Raw genomic sequence first — 9,124 nt, forward strand, 5'->3', positions numbered from 1 at the left:
AGCTGATGTGAGGCTGCCGGTTCACCCTGGTTACAAGTCCCCACCAGCTAGCTGCAATGGGCTGCTCTTCCTGCAAGCAGTGGACAAAGCAGGGAGCATTGCACAACTTTAAACAAGCATGTTCCCTAATTGATCAGCAATGTAACAACGAAACAACATTAACCAGGACGACTAAGTGAGGAGTTACTGTATTGCTGGAGAAAGTCAGTCACAAATAATGAAACCTCCCTTCTCACAAGAAAAAAAAAAGCAGCACTCAGAAGAAAACATGAATAGTACAAAACACTGGCATAAAGGGAGAGTTTGCAAATTACTATTATTTTAATTGAACCTTTATATTACATGGAATCTGCCATTTTTTCCCCCAGAAAGGCTCCATGTTTAAGAACGGTTGTTTCTTAAGTCTTTGCCTATGTAAACCTTTGAGCCAGTTTTGCTAGTTCAGTTGGTGCAGAGCAGAGATGGCCGTGCTGTAATCCTCTTCCAAATCCAGAACTGTCTGGATAATCTCTTCATCCTCAATGTTTGGTCTTCGGTGCCTTGTCTCAGAGCTGCTGCTCGCATCCATAAAGATGGCTAAAACATCATCTCTAAGGGGGGGCTCACCTGAGTGCCTGTGAACTCTGCTTAACTCATTCACTAGGGCCAGTTGGCCTGCTAACTCCTCTATACCCCAACTGTTTGGGTTCCCTACAAAATAAAGGAAAATGCCATGAAAACCAGTCCATCAGCATAATCAGTAATTGGAGAAGAGTAAGAGAGGCTGTAAATATCTATAGATACATTACAACCACTCAGGGATCTTTACATGGGCACCAACATGTGTGGCTCAGGAGCGCCGGAGACCTTTTGTACCCCAGTATGCTGCGAGCACTGGGCTCCCCACACTGGTTTGCTATGGGGGTTGCTCAGAAGCATTATGCTTAGTACATTTTAATCCCACTCCTCCTATTTGTCTCCTCTCTAAAGTGAGCAATCCGTCGTTTTAATCTTTCTGCATATAGGGGGGTTCTCCAGGCTCTGGATCATTCTTATCATCCTTCTCTGAACCTCCATGTAGTTCTGCAGTTGTCTCTTTGATAACGGGTGACTACTCCTGCACACAGTATCTGGATGAAGCTTTATTGTTGGAGATAAAGGCATTATATTTTCTGCATCACTCTCCATCCCATTCCTTATGAATCCCAACATGTTCATTGAGCAGCGGTCTCCACTGAGCTGTCCAGTGAAGCTTAGATGCCTTTCCTGAAACAGCTTATTTGGAATCCTGCAAACGTGTATGGGTAATTCATTTTTTCCCTCCAGTGTGCATTACTTGGCATTTATCAATACTGAATTTCATGTGCCAGCTTGTTGCTCATAGCATAGTTGTAGATATTGGCAAAAATGTGGCTTTTGCAGGCCAGAGTACCAAGGTTTGAGACACACATAGGGATGTCATTGGTACAGAGCTGTGAGAATGTGAAAATGTCACTTTTCATCCATTCCTTCCCAGTCATAGAATTTCCCCTACAATGAAATCTGGGCTGCCCCTTAGAACTGCCACTGCATATACCATGGTGAGAAAGTGTAGGAGCCCAGTTAAGTCTGTGTCTCTTGTTTGGTGGTATAGATGGCAGGGGCAAGGATTGGGAGTGACATGTTTTATAAACCCAGAATATATGGCAGTGAAAGAGGTCTGTTAAATTCCCATTATATACATACCCAGGCTGAGGTCTTTGTATTCTGCCCTGATACCAAGTGAAAGACCTGCCTTAGTAGTGAGCATTCTGGGAAGTCTGAATCTGGCCTTAGAAGCAAGTCAATATAGCTTCAAGTGGCACGTTTCTCAGAGGAAGCAGTGGCTGTTCTACTGATTTAGTGTAGCAAGCTTGGGGGTGGTAGGCGTATAGTAACATTCACCCAGTGCCATTTTTTCAGGACATTTGATGTTGCATTTGGGAGGATTGAGGGATTGCACATAGCAGCGCATCAACTGCAGAGGGAGAGGGGAATATAGTTATCAATCTCCTCCCCCCTTATGCTGTGCCCATGGCCAAGGAACATGCCCGCGCCACAGGCACTGCAGATCTGGGATGATGATCTGCTAGCAAGGCTAGCAGGAGAGAGAGGGGCAGGTTGGGATGTGGTGGATCTCAGCTGTGTACCAGCAGTGCTGCTGGACGCATCAAAGATGGGGAAAGAGGCTGTTGGGACCAGGAGGTCATGGCAGAATCACTGTGGGGTCTCCATCCTGGCAGTGGGGGCATTGGGTATCTCAGGATGCCCCCTCTGGCTGAGGGGCACACTGATTTGCTACTGGGGCAGCTCAGCAGCACTAAAGGTGCTGAAGTGATAATACTTAAGATTTAAATCCTATGTAGAACAGGTATATCACGCAGAGCCAGCTTCCTATCTCCTTTGGATGGAGGCATCACCTCTGGGGTGAGAGGGTAGTTTAGCCTCAATGTTGAATCAGTGCCTGGCTTTTTTGCTGAGCATATTCATCATGCTGCCACTTGGGGTGCAGTGGCCATACACCCAGAGTGAACTGGACTGAGACACAAAACACATTTCATCTAGTTCACCAAGCACCTACTAGTTGTTAGTAAGTCTGTCAAGCGATTAAAAAAATTAATTCCACTTAATTGCACTGTTTAAAGAATAATAGAATGCCATTTATTTAAATATTTTGGATGTTTTCTACATTTTCAAAATATATTTATTTCCATTACAACACAGAATACAAAGTGTACAGTGCTTGCTTTGTTTATTACTTTGATTACAAATATATACACTGTAAAATAAATAGTATTTTTCAATTCACCTCATACAAGTACTGTAGTGCAATCTCTTTATCATGAACGTTGAACTTACAAATATAGAATTATGTACAAAAAAAGCTGCATTCAAAAATGAAATGTAAAATTTTAGAGCCTACAAGTCCACTCAGTCCTACTTCTTGTTCAGCCAGTCACTCAGACAAACAAGTTTGTTTTCATTTGTAGGAATTAATGCTGCCCCTTTCTTGTTTACAATGTCATCTGAAAGTGAGAACAGGCATGGCCAGGGCCGGCTCTGGCTTTTTTGCCGCCCCAACCTCCCCCCCCCCCCAAAAAAGAACCTGCGTGGGGGCCAGAGCAGCAAAGGGGGGGGGAAACAAACCTGCCGGCCGGTCAGAGCAACGAAGGAGGGGGGGGCATGAAACGAACCTGCCGGCCGGAGCAGCAAAGGGTGTGTGTGTGTGTGTGAAACAAACCGCCCAGCTGGCCAGAGCGGCAAAGGGAAGAAAAAACAAAAAACCCCAAAAAACAAAAAAATACCTGTGGGGCAGCAGAAGCGCGGGTGCAGGGGGACTCCCAGCCCTGCAGACCCCGGGCAGTGGAGTGCACACTCCAGCTAGCGGCGGGGGAGGGGGGAAGAGAGAGAAGGGGGACAGCCAGGGCTTTTTTAAGCAGGGCGTTTGCCATGCGGCCCCTCCTGCCGTGCCGCCTGCTGGGAGGGCTCTGCGCCGCTCTGGTGGGCAGGAAGGGAAGGACGCGGGCTGCTGTGCCGGGCTTGCTGCAGACCTGGCACCACTCCCAGCAGCTCCCCTCCTCCACGCCGCTGCCCCCTACAGGGTGGCAGGAGCAGCAAACCAAAAAGATAAAAACCTGCAGGGGCGGCGGAAGCGGCGAAGTGCAAAAAAAAAAAAAAAAAAGGATTGGGCGGAATGCCGCCCCTTGGAATCTGCCGCCCCAAGCACGAGCTTTCTCGGCTGGTGCCTGGAGCCGGCCCTGCTCATGGCACTGTTGTAGCTGGAGTCACAAAATATTTGCGCCAGATGTGCTCAAGATAATATGTCCCTTCATGCTTCAACCACTCTTCCAGAGAACATGTGTTCATGCTGATGATGGGTTCTGCTAGATAACGATCCAAACCAGTGCGCGGACTGACGCATATTCAGTTCCATCATCTGAGGCAAATGCCACCAGCAGAAGGTTGATTTTCTTTTTTGGTGGTTCCAGTTTCCGTGTCAGAGTGTTGCTCTTTTAAGACTTCTGAAAGCATTCCCCAACCTCGTCCCTCTCAGATTTTAGAAGGCACTTCAGATTCTTAAACCTTGGGTCGAGTGCTGTATCTATCCTTAGAAATCTCACATTGGTACCTTCTTTGCATTTTGTCAAATCTGCAGTGAAAGTGTTCTTAAAATGAACATGTGTTGGGTCATCAAGACAGCTGTAACATGAAATATATGGCAGATTGCGGGTAAAACAGAGCAGGAAACATACAATTCTCCACCAAGGAGTTCAGTCACAAATTTAATTATAGCATTATTTTTTAAATGAGCGTCATCAGCATGGAAGCATGTCCTCTGGAATGGTGGCCGAAGCATGAAGGGGCATATGAATGTTTAGCATATCTGGCATGTAAATACCTTGCAATGTTGGCTACAAAAGTGCCATGCAAATACCTGTTCTCACTTTCAGGTGACATTGTAAATAAGAAGAGGACAGCATTATCTCCTGTAAATGTAAACACTTGTTTGTCTTGGCGATTGGCTGAACAAGAAGTAGGACTGAGTGGACTTGTAGGCTCTGAAGTTTTACATTATTTTGTTTTTTTAGTGCAGTTATGTAACAAAAACCTACATTTGTAAATTGCATTTGCAGGATAAAGAGATTGCACTACAGTACTTGTATGATGTGAATTGAAAAATACTGTCTTTTGTTTATCATTTTTACAGTGCAAATATTTGTAATAAAAATAATCATATAAAGTGAGCACTGTATATTTTGTATTCTGTATTGTAAATGAAATCAATATATTTCAAAATGTGGAAAAACATCCAAAAATATTTAATACATTTCAATTCATATTCTATTGTTTAACAGTGTGATTAATCATGATTAAATTTTTGAATTAATCACGTGCGTTAACTGTGATTAATCAACACCCTAGTTTTTAGTAACTTTAGTTATACCTGATCTGGCTGGATTTGAACAGGAGGCTTAGAGGCAAACAGCTCCATTGCTGGTTATCTGTTCCCTTACAATTTACAGATCCTCACAATCCCTTCTACAAAAGGGTGAGGAGATGTTTTTAAAAGCTTTCACAGACCTGGAAAAGCCAGCCTACCCTGAGTGTGAGGAAGAAAAGTGGAGCTCTAGACTCACCGGGTGTGTCAGGAAGATCCTGCGGAATGTCTTGGGAGACAGCATTGACAGCTATGTTTGCTTCTGACTTCATGCATCTTTCAGCATCTTTGCTAGACAAAACAATGGAACGGTTTTGGTTCTCTGGACAAGCTGCACTGCAGAAGTTTGTCAAATGGTTGACAGCAAAAAAGGAGCTTTATAAACACAAGGACTAAATGTAGGGCACACATTCAAATGAAGGTATGACGACAGTGGTTATATAGTTGTATAGAAGATGTCTCAACATCTTCTAATGTGCATGTGTAGGGCTCTACCAATTTCATGTCTGTGAAAAACGTGTCATGGACCATGAAATAAGCCCTTCCCTGTGAAATCTGACCTCCCCCCTGATGCTGGGATCACCCCAGGTGGGGGCTCCTAGCTGCTAGTTGTGGCCAGGTAGGGGAGGCACAGGACTTGTCCTTCCACTGCATGTCCTCTCTCGGTGGGGAGATCAGATCCACCTCCAAAGTCAGCGCAGAAGTGAGGGTGTATCACCCTCACTTCTGTGCTGCAGCGGCCCCGGAACTGGATTTGGGGCTTCTGCCGCAACTCAGGGTGCCCAGCCTAGCGTCTTCTGTGTGTTGGCTCCTGTCACAGCTTGGGGCACCTGGGCTTGGGCTTTCTGCCCCCGCAGCACCAGCCAGGGCTCAGGGTGCCTAGGGTCAGGACACCCAGGCTTGGGGCTTCTGCCTCCATGGCTCTTGCCAGGGCTCGGGGTGCCCAGCCTTAGGGCTCCTGCTGGGGCTCAGGGCTTCTTCCCCTATGGCTCCAGCCGGGGCTTGGGACACCCAGACTCGGGGCTTCTGCCTCTGCAGCTCCAACTGGTGCATCCACCCCACAGCTCCTGCTGGGGCTCAGGACTTCTGCCCCACCCCCATGTCTTCTGCCAGGGCTTGGGGTTTCTGCCTCCAAAGTTTGTGCCGGGGCCTGGGGTGCCCATTTCTCCAGGGGGTCTTGTAGCAGGGTAGTCACCCCGCTGCTGCCTGGAAGGGCTTAAAGCAGCCTGGGAGAGGGCTGTGGCAGAGAAAAGCTGGGCTGATGGGGAAAGCAGCCACAGCTGTAGCCAGTGCAATCAGGGCCCAGCTGGCCCTTATAAGAGGGCAGTGGGCCAGAAGCACAGACTCTCTCTAGTCTGTTGAGAGGGAGGGATGTGGCTGCTGGGAGCATACCAAGGTACCTGAGCTGGAGCAGGGCTGGGGGAGGCCCGGGGAGCTCTGGCCTGGAAACTCCCAGGCTGAAGCCTAGTGGAAGGCCGAATAGGTACTCGGGTTGCAGGGGGGCAGCCTAAAGGGGTAGGTAGAAACAGCAGGTCCAATCCCCCCAACCTGTGATGAGTGGCATTCATACTGCAGTCTGCCCTAGTGAATGGGGGCTAGATGGAGACTGGGCAGTAGCCAAAGACTGAGGCAAGGTGGGGATAGTGGGTGGGGGTTCCCTGGGGAGGGGAAACCCAGGGATTGAGGGGTGTATTGCTGGGGGGGCAGTACCCCAGTGTGCAAGGGGCACTGGGTCTGGGAGGGACATGGGGGCTAGGAAAAGAGGGACACCAGCCTGCAGAGGGCACTCTGACAACTGGAGAGCTAATTCCCAGAAGGTACCAGCAAGAGGCGCCACTGGGGTGAGTCCTACACCATTGCAGGGCCTGTGCATTAATCCACCACTGGCTAGGACTAGCAGGTAGGCGCCCCCAGCTGTAGTACTTCAAGGAGCATGTGGGAGGTCGGACCCACCTCCGCCTCTGGGAACATCCTCCAGCTGCATGAAGCTCTGGGGCTGCTGCCCAGCCATAGAGCTTCCTGCACCCAGGAGAGGTAGCTGGAGGCGGGTCTGATCTCTCCCCTAAAGGGGCCATGTAAGGAAAGAGTAAGTCCTGTCCCTCCCCAGCCAGCTGGGACTAGCAGGTAGGAGCCCCTGGCTGGGGCACTCCCAGAAACACAGGGGAAGATCGCCTCCACGAGCCTCCTCCAGCTGCAGGAAGCTCCCGCAGCCCAGTTCTGAAGGCAGCACAGAAGTGAAGGGGGACAATCCTCTTGCAACAGCTTTGTGGGGGGGAACACCCTTTTTGGGGGGAGGGGGTCACCCCCCATTACAACACGGTGAAATTTCAGATGTAAAAGTCAATTTTATGTCTTCAGACAAACTTTCAAATCCAATGGCTGTGAAATTGACTAGAATGGACTATTAAGTTGGTAGGGTCCTCTGCATGTGAAGGTTTTTTCATGTGGTGACTCACCTGAGATTTGTCTCAGACATGAATATTACTATATTGCACTTCAAGCTGTTTGGAACAGGGACTGTCTTACTTTACAGCATCTAGCACAAAGGAGCCCTGAGACTGAAGTCTCTACATGCTACTGTAATGCAAACAGGGGTGGCTCTAGACATTTTGCCGCCCCAAGCACGGAGGGTCTGCTGGTCCCGGGACCAGCGGACCCTCGGCAGGCAAGCCGCTGAAGGCAGCCTGCCTGCCGCCCTCCCGGCGCCCGCAGAGCGCCCCCCGCGGCTTGCCGCCCCAGACACAAGCTTGGAGCGCTGGTGCTGGAGCCGCCCCTGAATGCAAATAATAAATACTAAACCAGTCACAGATTTTAAGGCCAGAAGACACCGTTATGATAGTGTAGCCTAAACTCCTGCATAACACAAGCTGATGATACACTACACAGCCCTGTGTAGCAAGGCATTAGGAAGGAGGCAAGGAGCATTCTCCAACTACAGACTGAAGGGTAAATGTGGGCAAAACAGGGTGCCCAAAATTGCAGAGAATACTTGTGACAGAGTTGGAAATAGCACCCTGAGGTCCTGATTCTCAGCCCCCAACTCTAAGCACGAGAACCCATCCCCCCTCAGGAATAATATCTAATGTCTGAGCTTCTGAAGGAAACATTCTTGCACATATCTCCTCAAAAGTTCCCTCTTCTTGGAAGTCTTGAAATACGACACCCTGACCATCTAAGCACATGTCCTAACAATATTAATGACAAAGAACTATGAATACAAACTGTACCTCGCATGCCCTTTTCTCCATCTCTCACTGTCCCCCAGAGTTCTTGGAAGTTGTCTGTCAGACACAAAAATGGAAGAACGTAGCCAAGTATTTTCCTTACTTGTCAAAGGTTCTCTCTTTGGGCATAAGGGATTTTGGGCAATGCTTACTGGAATAAGGTTTGGTATGAAGACAGGAGTCTTTTTTTCCAGCACACAGGAGACTGCTGCAGACTGGTCGAGATAGGAAGATAAGGTAGAAGTAGGATCTCTTCTGTAACTAACTCTGTTCATTTGGGGCAAGGAGGAAGGTGTCTCTGTCTGCAAGTCTGAATTCTGTTTGTTGATGCAATCTTCTGAGAGACAGAAAGGAGCTGTGAAATCTTCAAATGCCCTGTCTATAGCTGCAGTCAGTTCCTTCCTGCATCTCCTTAGTTTTTCTGACATCTCACCTAGAAGGGATGAGGTTTCTAATTACACACCTTATTTTAACCATATAAAGAAAGTAAAAGACAACTGCAGTAAGAAAAATAAATAAATTATATCGGTACCCAGAAAGATAATGGAGCAAATAATTAAGCAATCAATTTGCAAGCACCTAGAAGATAATAAGGTAATAGTAACAGTCAGCATGGATTTGTCAAGAACAAATCATGTTAAACCAACCTAATAGCTTTCTTTGACAGGGTAACAAGCCTTGTGGATGGGGGAAGCAGTAGATATGATATATTTGACTTTATTAAAGTCTTTTATACTGTCTCGAACAAACTAAGGAAATACAACCTAGATGGAACTAGTATAAGGTGGGTGCATAACTGGTTGGAAAACCTTTCCCAGACCGTAATTATTTGTAGTTCACAGTCAAGCTGGAAGGGCATATCAAGTGAAATCCCACAGAGAAAAGTTCTGGGTTTGGTTCTGTTCAATCTCTTTATCAGTGATTTAGATAATAGCATAGAGAGTACACTTATAAAGTTTGCAGA

The 9,124-nt window shown here is 47.5% G+C and overlaps 1 protein-coding gene across 1 annotated transcript; it reads right to left on the reverse strand.

Moving 5' to 3' along the window:
• Positions 1-299: 299 nt before the first annotated feature.
• On the reverse strand, positions 300-8,387 carry C7H3orf62 (chromosome 7 C3orf62 homolog). Its single transcript, XM_039546113.1, has 4 exons — positions 8,313-8,387; positions 8,164-8,217; positions 5,136-5,222; positions 300-690 (listed from the first exon to the last, which is right to left on the reverse strand). Exons 2-4 carry the CDS (start codon positions 8,168-8,170, stop codon positions 437-439), a joined length of 348 nt encoding a protein of 115 aa, XP_039402047.1. The 5' UTR covers positions 8,171-8,217; positions 8,313-8,387; the 3' UTR covers positions 300-436.
• Between the last annotated feature and the right edge of the window lie 737 nt (positions 8,388-9,124).

The sequence above is a fragment of the Mauremys reevesii genome, linkage group 7 (genome assembly GCF_016161935.1).
Source record: "Mauremys reevesii isolate NIE-2019 linkage group 7, ASM1616193v1, whole genome shotgun sequence".
In the NCBI taxonomy this organism is placed as follows: domain Eukaryota; kingdom Metazoa; phylum Chordata; order Testudines; family Geoemydidae; genus Mauremys; species Mauremys reevesii.